This window comes from Plecotus auritus (genome assembly GCF_963455305.1).
Source record: "Plecotus auritus genome assembly, chromosome: 1".
In the NCBI taxonomy this organism is placed as follows: domain Eukaryota; kingdom Metazoa; phylum Chordata; class Mammalia; order Chiroptera; family Vespertilionidae; genus Plecotus; species Plecotus auritus.
In genome coordinates, this window is record NC_137770.1 from 213,784,317 (window position 1) to 213,800,696 (window position 16,380).

The 16,380-nt window shown below is 38.0% G+C and overlaps 1 protein-coding gene across 6 annotated transcripts in view; it reads left to right on the forward strand.

The window, feature by feature from the left end:
* Positions 1-16,380, forward strand: part of CLOCK (clock circadian regulator) — a 156,819-nt gene that overhangs the window by 105,072 nt on the left and 35,367 nt on the right. For all 6 annotated transcript variants that reach the window (XM_080640203.1, XM_080640204.1, XM_080640200.1 and 3 more), the window contains 6 exons: positions 105-218; positions 356-474; positions 2,424-2,506; positions 2,713-2,819; positions 13,120-13,267; positions 14,183-14,258. In XM_080640203.1, the coding sequence (XP_080496329.1) occupies positions 105-218; positions 356-474; positions 2,424-2,506; positions 2,713-2,819; positions 13,120-13,267; positions 14,183-14,258 (647 nt within the window). The remainder of the gene's footprint in view (positions 1-104; positions 219-355; positions 475-2,423; positions 2,507-2,712; positions 2,820-13,119; positions 13,268-14,182; positions 14,259-16,380) is intronic.

Below are 16,380 nucleotides of genomic sequence, written 5' to 3' on the forward strand. Positions count from 1 at the left end.
ACTGTTGTTAGAGATAATATTGTAAACTTATACAACTTTTATATTCTTTTCATGTAATATATCACTCATGCTAAATCACAAATATATTTTTTCTCCCACTTCAGCAAAAAATCAGTTAGAATTCTGTTGTCATATGCTTCGAGGAACAATAGACCCAAAAGAGCCATCTACCTATGAATATGTGAAATTTATAGGAAATTTCAAATCTTTAAACAGTGGTGAGTTAAAATGCTTTTCTTACAATGTATTTTAATCTGGTATTGTTTCAGGCTCTCACAAACATAGATATTTGAACATAAATAATAACTAGATTTTACTAGGGTAAGTGATGATACATATTTCCTTATTGTTTTAGTATCCACTTCAGCACACAATGGTTTTGAAGGAACTATACAACGCACACACAGACCTTCTTATGAAGATAGAGTTTGTTTTGTAGCTACTGTCCGATTAGCTACACCTCAGTTCATCAAGGTATGTTTTGAATTTTATTTTCTAAAGAGGATTTATATTCATAGTTTGCCAAATAGTCTTTATGTAATTTTTTTTTTTTTTTTGCTGTTTCTAGAATAACTGAAACTTCCTACAAACATTAAAGGTAGTGATGGCCATGAGTTTTGAAATATACATCATCATAATACTGTACTTTTTAAGCACATAATGAGTTATCAAGGTACTCATTTCATTTTGAAACATATATCCTTTGCAGATACACAGTTATACTGTATATCACTGGTGTCCTACTTTTGTGCAGAATTTTTTAAGATGCTTTCTTGTGTAGTTCACAACTACAGTAAAGAAGAAAGGCCAAGATTGTTTTTGAAATTTTCTTTAGAAATATACAAGTGGCTTTTTACTGCATGCAATTTATCTTTTCAATTTTAAAATTTAATTAAAGAATGTATTTTTAGCCCTAACCGGTTTGGCTCAGTGGATAGAGCGCTGGCCTGTGGACTCAAGGGTCCCAGGTTCGATTCTGGTCAAGGGCATGTACCTTGGTTGCGGGCACATACCCAGTAGGGAGTGTGCAGGAGGCAGCTGATTGATGTTTCTCTCTCATTGATGTTTCTAATTCTCTATCCCTCTCCCTTCCTCTCTGTAAAAAATCAATAAAATATATTTTAAAATAATATAAAAATAAAGTTTAAAAAAAAAAGAATGTATTTTTATTGTTTGGACCTCACAAGCAGATGATTAGTAGAGAAGTGGAAGGTGAAGTAATTCAGCCACTAAAAGAAAGAGGCTGGAAGTAAACCAGGCTAAGATTTTAAATTAAGGAAGATGCCATATTGTAGGACAGGTACTGAATTAGCAATTAGAAGATCTTAAACAATTTTGCTCTTCTTGTTTTGATCTTAGGAAATTTAGCAGTGGAAAATATTTAGTTCTTCTTACATACTGTATACTTTATGTGCATTATCTAATTTAATTCTTATAACAACCCTTTAAGGTAGATGCCAGTGTGATCCCCATCTTATGTATAAGGAAACAGGCTTAGGGCAGTTAAGTTATTTGCCCAAAGTCGAAGTTATTAAGTGTAGAAATGAGATTGATTCTAATTCTTTTTCTCTCAAAGCCCAAACTCTTTAATCACTGCATTGTGCTATAGAAGGTTATTCAAGGACACAGAGGCAGGTTGGAATACATTGTTGAATATGAGTAGAGTCTAGGGTTACTGTGTGTGGAGCGGGTAGGGATGTTGGGAGATGATAGAAAATAAACAAAGGCCAGAACTGAAATATGTTTCTTTTTTTATCTCTCTATGCTGAAGAGTTTATACTTTATCCTAACAGAATGAGGAATCATTAAGGTTTTAAGCAGGAAAGTTATATGATCATATTTGAGTATTAGAAAGGTAATTATAAATTATAGCCAGAATAGAAGATGGGTTGAAGAAACCCAGAGAGTTGTTTGGGGAAACACTATGGCAATAATGTGAACCAATGATGATGAGGGTCTGGAGTCTAAACTAAGACACTGAAGATGGATGGGATCAAATAGATTTTTTTAAAGGTAGGTGAATTTGAAAGGATTTAGTAGTAGGCATTTAGATGGTAAAAGGAGACGATATAGAAAATTGTTTTAACTGGATATGAGGAATAAGACAGTTCATTTTAGGAAATACTGAGTTTGTGATGTGTGGGGACATCCACACAGAAATATGGCACTGTAGTCCAGGAGAAAGGTCTGAATTCAGAATTAGGGTTAGGCATGTGAGTGAATGGAGAAAAGTGTAGAGTAAGAAGTACTCCTTTAGAAGCCTGCATTTGTTTATTGCCATATTCTTTAGTACTAGAAAATTAAAATGTGTTAAAAAATCGCTAGAAAAGTTGTCTAATAATGACTTTTATGGCTAACAATATTTAGGATTCTTCAAAAGGCAGAAAAGTATTTCTGAATTGTAATTATTAATTTATTTATAGGAAATGTGCACTGTTGAAGAACCCAATGAAGAGTTTACATCTAGACATAGTTTAGAATGGAAATTTCTATTTCTAGATCACAGGTAACTCCATTTTTAAATTTTATAAAAAGGGAACAGCCATATAATTGTTGAAATTAATGGATTTCCAAAACAAACTTTTTCTAATTTGGATGATCAAGTTCATTATCCATTTTTTCAAATATATAAAGTTTCCCTTAAAAATGATTTTTAGTTGGAATATTCCTCATTATGGAAAAAGTTATAATATTGCTTTATATGTAATTTAGGGCACCACCCATAATAGGATATTTGCCATTTGAAGTTCTGGGAACATCAGGCTATGATTACTATCATGTGGATGACCTAGAAAATTTGGCAAAATGTCATGAACACTGTAAGTAGACTTTAATCTTTCTGGTGATAATAATAAGTGTTTTTAATCATATAAGTAACTATTGTATTAATAGAAGGTGGTAAAATACAGACATATAAACATTTTTGTATTTTTGAAATATAACTAATCCAATAGGGATAATAGATCAAGTTTAAATTAAATTTGTTCCTATTTACATATTTCAGTCTGTAATAGTAAGCACAGTTTTATAAAATAATGTCTAATAAACCTTGTTCTGAAGTATGTATGTGCTATATCTGGAGTAAGAGAAGTAGATTCCTTTGAAAATTGAAATAGTATGTCAAAATATTAGAACACTGTATCTTAAATTTTGACTTATAGGCATATAAATATACCCAGGACGTAGGTACACATCTAAAAATTCTTTCAGAAAGTTCATAGTGAATGCTTAATGTTACTTGTCATTATTGTTATTAACAGCAAAAGCATTATCACTGTGCCCTGCACCATGCTAAACAATTTATTCATCACCACATTTCTAGATAGTAGTTTCTACTATTATCTCTGAATAAACAGGCACAGCAAGGCCAAATAATTTGCCCACAAGCTGGTACCTCATTAGTGATAGCAACAGGATTACAATCTAGACCTATCCCTGGACCACATGCTATTTATACTTTGTTTCAGAGGTTTGTTTCAATGATAAGTTTTATTTGCTTTCCTTATTCTCCTCCCCAAATCCTACCATCTTGGATATCCTCTAAAACTTAAATTAGGTATTTAAGATAGTTTCATGATGTCTTAGGCTGGTCTAATAAACGTCTCTAAGTGAAAATTAAGCATGTTTTATGATAACTACATGGAAGATTTTTAGAGTAAAGTAATTTCATCACAAAACATTATTCACTTCAAGCGATATGGGCACTCAGCTCATGATAACGTACACCGAGAAAAATAGATATTGATGCTTGACCAGCACTTTCTAAGGTTTGGTCCATTGAATGCCAGTCCATTCAAAATGGATTTTATGGTCAAGGAAGACTAGGAAATCCTTCATAATCAATCATCCCCCTTCCCTGAATCTTAACATACATTAACATACTTAAGGTTTTAAGAAGATTAAACCTATTTAACGAAGTTTCTCAAATTAATTTAACCATAAAACCCCTTCTTTTTTTGTATACTATCTGTTAAAAGGCTGTAGAATTTAAAATTTAGGGAAACACTCTCTGAACAAAAGATACACACAGACTACAAATAAAGGGATGAAAAGATATTTCATGCAAATGGAAATGAAAAAAAGCAATACTTACATCAGACAAAATAGAATTTAAAGCAAAGTCTATAGTAAGAGACTAAGAAGGACACTACATATGATAAAGGTAGCAATCGAACAAGAGGATGGAATCCTTGTGAACATTTATATACCCAACATAGGAGCACCTAAATATGTAAAGTTAATCTTGATGGACATAAAGGGAGAGATCAACAACAATGCAATCATAGTAGGGGACTTTAACACCCCATTGACATCAATGGATAGATCTTCCAGACAGAAAACCAACAAGGAAACAGCAGGTGGATTTCTTTTTTTTCCTGTCACCATAGAGCAGAGATCAGATGGATTTTAATTGATATCTTCAGAGCATTTCACCCCAAAGCCACAGAGTATACATTCTTTTCAAGTGCCCATGGAAAAGGTGCCAGGATAGACCACATGTTAGGACACAAAACAAGGTCCCATAAATTTAAGAAGATTGAAATCATATCAAGCATGTTCTCTGACTATAATGGTATGAAATTAGAAATCAGTCACAAGAAAAGAACTGAGAAACACACGAAGACATGGAAGCTAAATAACATGTTACTAAACAATGAATGGGTTAACAATAGGATCAAGAAAAAAATTAAAAAGTATCTTGAAAAAAACAAAAATGAGAACACAACAACCTAAAATCTATGGGACACAGCAAAAGCAGCCCTAAGAGGGAATTCCATAGCATTATAGGTCTATCTCAAGAAACAAGAAGGAGAGAAACCAAGATGGCGGCAAACTAACCTGCTGCCTCGCACAACAATTTCAAAACTACAACTAAAAGACAAAACGGACATCATCTAGAACCACAGGAAGGCTGGCTGAGTGGAAATTCTACAACTAGAAGGAAAAAGAAAAGCACACCGAGACTCAGAGGAGCTGAAGGAGGCAGAGGTACTGAGTCGTGTGCACTGAGAGGACTTGCAACTGAGTGCGCGGCTGGCTTTCTCAAGCGGGAGGGAGACAAAAGCTCCCTACTGCACTGAACTCCAGTTCTGGGTGAGACTCTGGGGACCCAGATTCATGGGGGAGAAACTGGACTGTCGAAGCGTGCGGAAATCGAGGGTGGCTTTCTCTCAGAGGTGCTTGCAGCGATTACCACGGGACACTGAGACACAGGGGCCTATTAGGGCAGGGCTGACAGGAAACCAATGCTGTCTGCTCCGCCCTGAGACTCCGCCCCATGCAAACTGAGCACAGAGGTTTTTGCAAGTCTTATCTCATAAGGGTGTCTCCAGCACAGAAGTTCTCCCAGCGTAGACACAGCTGATCCTCACAGCCAATTGGCCTGGAGGTCAATTCCTCCCAGTGATACCAACAGCAATCAAGGCTTAACTACAGCAAGACTGTGCACACAGCCCACAAAGGGGTGCACCAAGAGTGTCCACCTCAGGTAACTGGTGAGGCTGAGCCACTGGGCCCTATAGGACACCTAGCACACAAAGCCACTCTATCAACTCAGGGAAGCCAAAATGCGGAGACAAAGAAACAGATCACAAACGAAAGAAATGGAGGAAAACAAACAACTGGATATAGAGTTCAAAACCACGGTTATAAGGTTTTTCAAGAATTTTCTAGAAAAGGCCGATAAATTTAGCGAGGCCCTCGAGGATATGAAAAAGGACCAACTAGATATTAAGCATACACTGATTGAAATAAAAAATATTATACAGAGATCTAACAGCAGACTAGAGGATCGCAAGAATCAAGTCAAAGATTTGAATTACAAAGAAGCAAAATACACTCAACTGGAAAAGAAAAAAGAATCCAAAAATATGAAGATAGTGTAAGGAGCCTCTGGGACAACTTCAAGCATACCAATATCAGAATTATGGGGGTGCCAGAAGAAGAGAGAGAGCAAGATACTGAAAACCTATTTGAAGAAATAATGACCGAAAACTTCCCCCACCTGGTGAAAGATATAGACTTACAAGTCCAGGAAGCGCACAGAACCCCAAACAAAAGGAATCCAAAGAGGACCATACCAAGACACATCATAATTAAAATGCCAAGAGCAAAAGACAAAGAGAGAATATTAAAAGCAGCAAGAGAAAAACAGTTACCTACAAGGGAGCACCCATACGACTGTCAGCTGATTTCTCAACAGAAACTATGCAGGCCAGATGGGAGTGGCAAGAAATATTCAAAGTGACGAACAGCAAGAACCTACAACCAAGATTACTCTACCCAGCAAAGCTATCATTCAGAATTGAAGGACAGATAAAGAGCTTCACAGATAAGAAAAAGCTAAAGGAGTTCATCACTGCCAAACCAGTATTATATGAAATGCTGAAAGGTATTTTTTAAGAAGAGGAAGAAGAAGAAAAAGGTAAAGATAAAAATAATGAACAACAAGTACATATTTATCAACAAGTGAATCTAAAAATCAAGTGAATTAAAAATCTGATGAACAGAATAAACTGGTGAATATAATAGAATCAGGGGCATAGAAAGGGAGTGGACTGACAATTCTCGGGGGGGAAGGGGTATGGGAGGTGCGGGAAGAGACTGGACAAAAATCGTACACCTATGGATGAGGACAGTGTGTGTGTGTGGGGGTAAGGGTAGAGGGTGAGGTAGGAACTGGGTGGAGGGGAGCTATGGGGGGAAAAAAGAGGAACAATTGTAATCTGAACAATAAAGAGTTATTTAATTTAAAAAAAAAGAAGAAGAAAAATCTCAAACAAAAGAAATTAGAAAAAGAACAACTAGCAAAGCCCAAACTGAGTAGAAGGAAGGAAATAATGTCAGGGCACAAGTAAATAAAACAGAGTCTAAAAAAGCCAATATAAAAGATCAGTGAAATCAAGAGCTGGTTCTTTGAAAAGATAAACAAGATTTGACAAACTTCATCCAGGCTCATCAAGTAAAAAAGAGAGAGGACCAAAATAAGATCAGAAATGAAAGAGAAGTATACTGATACCAAAAAAATGCAGAGGAATGTAAGAAAATATTATGAATAATTGTATGCCAACAAATTCAACAACCTGGATGAAATGGATAAATTCCTAGAAACATAGTCTTCCAAAATGGAATCAGGAAGAATCAGAATATCTGAATAGACAGATTACAACTAGTGAAGTTGAAGCAATAATAATAATAATAATAATCCTAATACATAAAAAGCCAGGGGCCGTCATGACCTAAACTATCAGACGACCAAAAAGCAGGCTGTGTGGGATGACCAGGCTGGCAGGGGGGGTTAGTGAGTGAAGACCAAACAACTGAACAGCAGGCTGCATGGGGCAACCAGACTGGCAGGGGGGTTAGTGAGGGACGACCAAACGACTGAACAGCAGGCTGCATGGGGTGACCAGGCCAGCAGGGGGGACAATTGGGGGCGACCAGGCCAGCATTGGGGGGCAGTTGGGGGCTACCAGGCTGGCAGGGGGGGCGCTTGGGGGTGTCTAGGTCTGTGGGGGGGCAATTGGGATTGACCAGGCTGGCAGGGGGACAGTTGGGGGCAACCAGACCGGCAGGGGGGCAGTTAGGGGTGACCAGGCCATCGGGGGGGGCAGTTAAGGGCAACCAGGCTGGCAGAGGGGAGCAGTTGGGGGTGACCAGGCTGGCAGAGGGGGCAGTTGGGGGCAACCAGGCAGGCAGGCAGGTAAGCAGTTAGGAGCCAGTGGTCTTGGATTGTGAGAGGGGTCCAAGGATCGGGCCTAAACCGGCAGTCGGGGAACCCCCCATCCGTGCATGAATTTCATGCACCGGGCCTCTAGTTATCAAAAGTCCTGGAATGGGTGGTTTTATAGGTTATTTTTACCAAACATTCAAAGAACTAACTCCTATCCTTCTCAAACTATTCCAGAGAATTCTAGATGAGGAAAGACTCCCAAGCTCATTTTAAGAGGCCAACATTATCCTAATTTCGAAACCAGATAAAGACACTACAAAGAGGAAAAATTATAGGTCAATTCCCTGATGAACATAGATACTAAAATCCTCAACAAAATATTAGCAAACTGGAGTCAGCAATACATTGAAAAGATCATACACCATTAAGTGGGATTTATTTTGGGGATGCAGGTTGGTACAAATATCTGCAAATCAATAAATGTGATACACCACATAAAAAATGAAGGATAAAAACCACATGATCATATCAATAGATGGGAAAAAAGTCATTTTATGAAATCTAGCACCCATTTTTTATTTTTTAAAGTATCTTTATTGGTTTCAGAGAGGAAAGGAGAGGGAGAGAGTGATAGAAACATCAATGATGAGAGAGAATCATTGATTGGCTGCCTCCTGCATGCCCCTTACTTGGCATGTGCCCTTGACTGGAATCAAATCTGGGGACCCTTCAGTCCACAGGCTGACACTCTTATCTACTGAGCAAAAACGGCTAGAGTCCATTTTTTATTTAAAAACTCAGCAAAGTGGGAGTAGAGGGAACATCTCAACGTAATAAAGGCCACATATGACAAACCCACACCCAACATCATGCCCAGTGAGAAAAACTACAAGTATTTCCTTTAAGATCAGGAATAAGGGATGTCATTACTCTTAATTAAGACTAGAGACCCGGTGCACGAAATTCGTGCACTGGGGGGTGTCCCTCAGCCCAGTCTGTACCCTCTCCAATCTGGGACCCCTCAGAGGATGTCTGACTGCCATCAGGCCTAAACTGGCAGTTGGACATCCCTCTTACAATCCGGGACTGCTGGGTCCTAACCGCTTGCTTGCCTGCCTGCCTGATTGCCCCTAACCACTTCTATCTGCCAGCCTGATCACCCCTAACCACTACCCTGCCAGCCTGATTGATGCCTAACTGCTCCCCTGCTGGTCTGATCACCCCCAACCGCCCTACCCTGCCAGCCCGATTGCCCACAACTGCCCTCCCCCGCCAGCCTGATTGCTCACAACTGCCCTTCTCTGCCAGCCCGATCGCCCACAACTTTCCTCCCCTGCCAGCCTGATCGCCCACAACTGCCCTCCCCTAACGGCCCAATCACCCACAACTGCCCTCCCCTGCCGGCCCGTTTGGCCCCAACTGCCCTCCCCTGCTGGCCATCCCCCCCAACTGCCCTCCCTTGCCGGCCATCTTGTTGCGGCCACCATGTGGCATCCATCTTGTGATGACGCGAGTGCAAGACAACACTTAGGCTTTTATTAGTATAGATAGTACTGGAAGTCTAAGCCACAGCATTCAGACAAGAAGAAGAAAAAAGGCATCCAAATTGGAAAGGAAGAAATAAAACTGTCACCAGATGGTATGATACTGTCATATACAGAACCCTAAAGTAGATTCCACACACAAAAATTAACTAGAACTAATAAGTGAATTTAATAAAGAAGCATGATATAAAATAAATATCCAGAAATCAGTTGCATTGCTATACACCAATACTGAACTATCAGAAAGAGAAACTAAGAAAACAATCCCATTCACAGTTGCTTTAAAAAAAAATGCCTAGGAATAAATTTAACAGAGGTAAGAGACCTGTACTTGGAAAATTATGACACCGAAGAAAGAAATTGAAGAAGACACAAATAAGTGGAAGCATATGTCATCCTTTTCAAAGATAGAATTATCATCGTTAAAATGTCCATACAACCAAAAGCAATCTATAGATTCAATGCAATTCCTATCAATATACTAATGGTATATTTCACAGAACTAGAACAAATATTCTAAAAATGTATGTGGAGCAACAAAAGACCCAGGATAGCCACAGCAATCTTGAGAAAGAAGAATGAAGTTGGAGGAATCATGGTGCCTGGTACCAAATTATACTACAAGGCCATAGCATTCAAAACAGCATGATGCTAACTTAAAAACAGACATATAGATTAATGGAACAGAATAGAGGACCCAGAAATAAACCCACACTTTTATGCTCATTATTTGACAAAGGAGGCAAAAACATACAAGGAACTAAAGATAGTCTATTCCATAATTGTTGTTGGGAAAATTGGACAGATACATGCAAAAAGATGAAACTAGTCCATTTTCTTACACTGTGCACAAGAATAAACTCAAAATGGGTTAAAGACTTGTACCTGTTAGACTCAAAACCATAAAAATCCTAGAAAAAAACATAAGCAGTAAAATTTTGGACATTTCTCATAACAGTATTTTTTTTTTGACATATCTTCTCGGGCAAAGGAAACAAGAAAAAATAAACAGATGGGAATACATCAAACTAAAATGTTTTTGCACAAAGGAAACCATCAACTAAATGAAAAGACAACTCACTGAGAACATATTTGCCAGTGACTCATGTGATAAGGGGTAAATATCCGAAATTTATAAAGAACTTATAAAACTCAACACCAAAAAAGACAATCTAGTTAAAAAAATGGGCAAAGGACATGAATGGACACTTCTCAAAAGAGGACATACAGATGGCCAATAGACATATGAAAAGATCATCAGAGAAATATAAATTAAAACCACACACTGTCAGAATGGCTATCAACAAATCAGCAAACAAGTTTTGGTGAGAATGTGGAGAAAAGGGAACCCTTGTGCACTGTTGGTGGGAATGCAGATTGGTGCAGCCACTGTGGAAAACAGTATGGAGTTTCCTCAAAAAATTAAAAATGGAACTGCCTTATGACCCAGTGATTTCACTTCTGGGAATATATCCGCAGAAACACAAAACACTGATTGGAAAGAATATATGCACCCCTACCATATGATCACTACAGTGTTATTTACAACTAGTGGCCCGGTGCACAAAATTCATGCACATTAAAAGGGAATTAATTACAGAAAATACTTTAATATTGCTCTTTGCCCTTTCTCTATAATAGAAGTGTCAGAGATGAAAGAAAATTAGTAAAATGTATATGAAAATCTCCCTCCTGTCAGAGTCTGGGGTGTGCTGCGGGACCCAGAGTCAAGTCCCTGCCCACCCATGCCTCGAAATCGTGCCAGACCCAGCCAGACCCACCCCCATCAAGCCCCGCAGGCGGGGGGCGCAGCCTCAGGTCCCCCATCTGGGCGGGGTGCTCAGCCTCAGGTCCCCTGTCAAGCCCACCAGGCGGGAGGGGGGGCGCAGCCTCAGGTCCCCCAGCTGGGTGGGGTGCTCATCCTCAGGTCCCTTGTCAAGCATGCTAGGCGGGGGGCTCAGCCTCAGGTCCCCTGGCCCCGGTGCCAGGCCCGGAGGGGGTGCGTGGCCTCAGGTTCCCCGGCCCTGGCATGAGGGTGTGATGACCATTTGCATGTTAGCTCTTTATTATATAGGTTATCTAAGATTTGGAAGCAGCCCAAGTTCCCATCAGTAGAATGGATAAAAACACCATGGAACATTTACACAGTGAAATACTGCTTGGCTGTAAAAAAAAAAAAAAAAAGAAAAAGGAAAGCTTGCTCTTTGCGACAGCATGGATGGACTTGGAGAGCATTATGCTAAATGAAATAAGCCAATCAGAGAAAGACAAGTACCATATGATTTCACTCAAATGTAGAATCTAACGAACAAAATAAATTAACAAAATAGAAACAGACTCATAGAGACCAAACTGACAGCTGTCAGAGGGAGCTAGTTTGGAGGGGTGGGTTGAAGGGATTAATTTTAAAAAAAGAGAGATTAATAGACACAGATAGCAGAGTGATGATTGCTAGAGGGAAAAGAGGATGGGGGGATGTAGAAGAGGGTATAGGGAGGATAAATGGTGATGTACACCTGAGAACTATATAACTTTATTAACCATGTTACCCTAATACATTCCATAAAAAAGAAAAACATTAAAAAAAACAACACCAGAAAGTTGCATTGAACACAGGAAGCTAGAGTGCTAGTATTTTCCTAAAAATATGGTAACTTTGTGAATACAATTTACTCTGTGAATGTTGTGGAAGTTCCATTGATTGACAAACTGAGTGGAACACCTTGCAAATTCCATTTAGAGTAATAGGTTTTCATTATATCTGAAATCATAAACATTACATAATAGTAGGAGTTTTTTTAAAAAGCTGTGGTACATTTATACAATGGAATACTACTTGGCTGCAGGAAGAAAACAACACAAGAAAATATTACCTTTTGCTAGAGCATGGATGGTCCTGAAGAATATTATGCTAGTGAAATAAATCAGAGAGAGATAAGTACCATATGATTTCATTTATATGTCGACTCTAATGAACAAAATAAACAAACAAAATAGAGAAAGGCTCATATTACAGAGAACAGACTGACAGCTGTCAAAGGGGGAGGGTGTTGAGGGACTGGGTGAAAAAGGTGAAGGGATTAAGCAACAAAACAAAATAAAACAAAAAACCATGCAAATAAAACCCCCTCATAGACACAGACATCAGTATGGTGATTACCAGAGGTAAAGGAGGGTAGGAGAAGGTAGAGGAGGTAAAGGGAGAATAAATGGTAATGAAAGGAGATTTGACTTGGGGTGGCAAACACACAGTACAATATACAGATGATGTATTATAGAATTGGACACCTGAAACCTATATAATTTTGTTAACCAATGACACCCCAGTAAATCCAATAAAAATAAAAAGTAAAATATTTTAAAAATTAAACCTATTGAACAGTTTTCCAAGTTAATTTAACCACAACCTTTTCCCCTTTTTGGCTTAATATCTGTTAAAAAGCTGCAGAACTTACAATCTATGGAAACTATTTTGGGGAATACTGTACTTATCAGTTCAAATAATTAAGTTAGTCCGATTTTGGTCAGTTAGGGTTTAGAATTAAATGCTTCAAAGATGCCACACCTGCCAGAGTACAGGTGTGATTACTTACTGTTATCCTCAGTATATCAGGCCAGGAGGAAGTCAATATGTGAATACTTTATTCTTGAGTATTTGGAAGTTTATTGTGTATGAAAAGTATCTAAGATCAGCAGTAATTGGCTCTAAGTTGGACACTGTAGAAGATTAATTGCTTGAGACTTTAAGCTATCTCTATAGAACAGCATTTTCTTATAATATATATGTTATTAAAAAGCCAGAAGAATTGTATATACTGTATAGATATAAATATAAATGATAGCTTTTGCTAAAAAACTGATTCATAACTTATAATCTGAATCAAAATTTTTTTTTCTTCTTAGTGATGCAGTATGGGAAAGGCAAATCATGTTATTACAGGTTCCTGACCAAAGGACAACAGTGGATTTGGCTTCAAACTCATTACTATATCACTTATCACCAGTGGAATTCAAGGCCAGAGTTTATTGTTTGTACTCACACTGTAGTAAGGTAAATTATTTTATAAAATTTCTCAACTATAGTAACATCCATGATGATACTGACAATGCAGTTTATATGCATGACTTGTTAATGAATTATTCAGTGATTTTCCTTATTTTTGATACACAGTTTCAATATATTATTAAATTTACTTACAGACATTATATCAAAAGAGAATGCAGGCATATATAGAAATATATATATATATATATATATATATATATATACACACACACACACATACACACACACACATATATATATATATATGTGTGTGTGTGTGTATATGTACATATATATATAATTCCTGGCATAAATTTTATGGTTTAGAGCAGAAGTTGTAACTATTTTTTTTGTACCGAAGTCAGTTGTATAAAAGGAAAACTGAGCCCTACCTCGTTTGGCTCAGTGGATAGAGCCGTCAGTCAGCCTGCGGACTGAAGGGTCCCAGGTTCAAGTCTGGTCAAGGGCACATACCAAGGTTGCAGGCTCAATTCCCAGTAGGGGGCATGCAGAAGGCAGCCAGTCAGTGATTATCTCTCATCGATGTTTCTATCTCTCTCTCCCCTCTCCCTTCCTTTCTGAAATCAATAAAAATATATTAAACAAGAAAAAGAAAACTGAGTAGACAAGCATACTCTTTTTTAATTTAATATCTTTGAATTTAACGACTACATTTACAAATCATTTACATTAGATACCTAGAAAAATTCAATTGAGATACCTAGAAAAAGGCAATTTTAATTAAGATATTGTACATTGTCTTTTAATTGTATATATGTTGTAGGTTTGTATAGTGCATGGAAAATAGTCTGGAATTAGTAATGAGCAAGTAAGATACATAGCAAACACTGAATGAGTACACCTGTGCATTATTTTAAACTAATGACCGAACACTAAAATTATATATTGTTTCATTTGTAGTTATGCAGAAGTTAGGGCTGAAAGACGACGAGAACTTGGCATTGAAGAGTCTCTTCCTGAGATAGCTGCTGACAAAGTATGTATCTTGCAGATTAAAAAAAAAATTATTTCTTTGCAATGAAAGATTAGATTCACTAATTTATAGGAAAATTATTTTTCATATATTTTATTTTCTCACTTGTGACAGGGTTATACATTTTTACTTTAATATTTTAAAACATCATCTGCTTCTAAAAAAGATTTGAAGGGCCTGCTGTTTAGTGATAATTGAATGAGTGACATGTAAGATCTCACATTTAAACTACCATTTATTGTCTATAATACGTTAGGCTCTGGGTAGGTTCTTTTTATGAATTACAAAATACCTTTTACTCCTCAAACATCCTTATGTGGTAGGCAGTATCCCCACTTTCAAAATATTGAAACTGGGGCTTTAAGAGTTGGGGGAAACCTCCCCTAAAGACACATAGCTAGCTCCCGGCTGGTGTGGCTTAGTGATTGAGCATTGACCTATGAACTAGAAAATCACAGTTAGATTCCTGGTCAGGGCACATGCTTGGGTTGTGGGCTTGATCTCCAGTAGGGGGTATGCAGGAGGCAGCTGATCAGTGATTCTCATCATTGATGTTTCTATCCATTTCTCCCTCTTTCTTCCTCTCTGAAATCAATTAAAAAAATATATTTTTTTAAAAAGACACATGGCGCCAGACTAGCGTGGCTCAGTGGTTGAGCATCAACTTATGAACCAGGAGGTCATGATTTGATTCTTGGTCAGGGCACATGCCCAGATTGTGGGCTCTATCCCAGTGGGGAGCGTGCAGGAGGCAGCCAATAGATGATTCTCTCTCATCATTGATGTTTCTGTCTCTCTCTCCTTCTCCCTTTCTGAAATCAATAAAAAATATATATATTTTAAAAAATAAAAATATAAATAAAAAGACAGATGGCTGGGAAGTTATGGTCAGAATTTGAACTCTGGTTTCTCTTTTCATTATATCATGTAGAAGTGTAGTGTATTAGTTACCTATGGCTGTGTAACAAACTTAACGATGTAAAATAATAGTTATTCACTCCTAGTTTCTGTGGTTAAGAGTCCAGGCACAGTTTATTTGGGGCCTCTGGTTCAGAATTGGTCAGGAGGTTGCAGTCAGAGTATCAGCCTGGGTCTCTTACAAGGTGTAATCAGATGAGTGGAGGCCACAGTTATCCAACGTTCACCTGGGGCAGAACCTACCTCAGGCTTGCTTTGATTGTTGGAAGGATCTGATTCCTCATGGGCATTTGTACTGAGTTCTTGATTCCTTGCTGACTGATGGCCAGAGGTCACCCTTAGTTCCTTTCCAGGTGGCCCTTTCCATCAGAGCAAGTATGCAAGAAGATCCAGGAAGAGAAAACCAGCAAGATGAAAGTCAAAATCTTTGGTAACCTAATCACAGAAGTGCCTTTGCTTTTTCATTTTCCCTCATGCCAGTGTCCAATCCTAGTAAATTCAACTAGCCCTACTTCCAGAACATACTTCGTCCACTTTCTCACCATGTTTATTGTTACCACCATGTTCCACTGGGAGTTAGGTCCATTTGAGATATATTTTTGAGAAACTTCAGTGTGGGATAGTTTTAAAGTCATGAGTCTAAATTTGATAACCAAGGGGGTAGAGCATTCATGTTTGGGTGTGAAATAGCAGTGAGGTAGGAGTAAAACCAGAAAGCTAAGTTGTCCTAGGAGGTGTAGGGATTACACCTAAGGTGGAGTAGAGAAAAACGTTATTGGAGATGAGGAGTTCCTTGAAAGCTGAGAGGCCAGGACAGACTTTTGGATGAATCATCCACATGGATATTGAAATTCTGTAGAAAAGTCAGTGTTGGAGTTAAGAGAAAGATTTTGAGTAATCAAATGCTGAATTTACAAAGATGCTTATAGTACCTTGTCTATAAACTTAAAGTGCCATCTTTATTCTTATGTTCATTTTTTACACTTTCTTTATTGCTTTAATGTGATAAAATATACATAACAAAATTTACCATTTTATCCAGTGGCCTTAAGTGTACAGTTCGGTGGCATTAAATACACTCACACTGGTGTGCAGTCATCACCACTACCCACCAAAACTTCTTCATCTTCCGAAACTGAAACTCCATTTCCATACTCATTAAACCGTAACTCCCCATTCCCTCCTCTGAAGCCTCTGGCCACCACCA